The following is a 445-nucleotide window of genomic DNA, read 5'->3' on the forward strand; positions in this document are numbered from 1 at the left end:
CTGAATGAAATACTGCCAACAAATCTGTGGGCACTTGTTGAAGCGACGACTCAGTTTATAGGCAACTTCTTCCCAAAGCGGTTGACTGCATCCTAAAACCTCTTCCATTTCTCGATTATCATGGCAGAGAAGAAGCCACTCCTTAATCGTTTCCAACATAATGCGGGCATTGTCATTCGTCCATTGGACACCAATCGCCTCTGTGGATATTATTCTTTGATGATCTTCATTTTCCAATTTATCACGTGTCACACTCACAATAAATGTAAAACACTTGACTGCCTGTTGCTAAATGATCAGATGCATTACAAGAATATTATGCATTTAAGAATATTATGTATACAAGGCTATCTACTTACTAATTTTTCTTCTTTCATATTCTTTAGCTCTGCTCTTTAAAGCTTCTGTTTGGTAGTTATGGTATATATGCACTGCTCCATGTTCT

At 37.5% G+C, this 445-nt stretch overlaps 1 protein-coding gene across 1 annotated transcript in view; it reads right to left on the reverse strand.

Moving 5' to 3' along the window:
- LOC119585031 overlaps positions 1-445 on the reverse strand; it is a 19,548-nt gene that overhangs the window by 8,661 nt on the left and 10,442 nt on the right. Inside the window, exons 16-17 of the mRNA XM_037933647.1 lie at positions 360-443; positions 1-200 (exon numbers count right to left, since the gene is read on the reverse strand). Of these exons, the coding sequence (XP_037789575.1) occupies positions 1-200; positions 360-443 (284 nt within the window). The remainder of the gene's footprint in view (positions 201-359; positions 444-445) is intronic.

The sequence above is a fragment of the Penaeus monodon genome, chromosome 19 (assembly GCF_015228065.2).
Source record: "Penaeus monodon isolate SGIC_2016 chromosome 19, NSTDA_Pmon_1, whole genome shotgun sequence".
NCBI classification, from domain to species: domain Eukaryota; kingdom Metazoa; phylum Arthropoda; class Malacostraca; order Decapoda; family Penaeidae; genus Penaeus; species Penaeus monodon.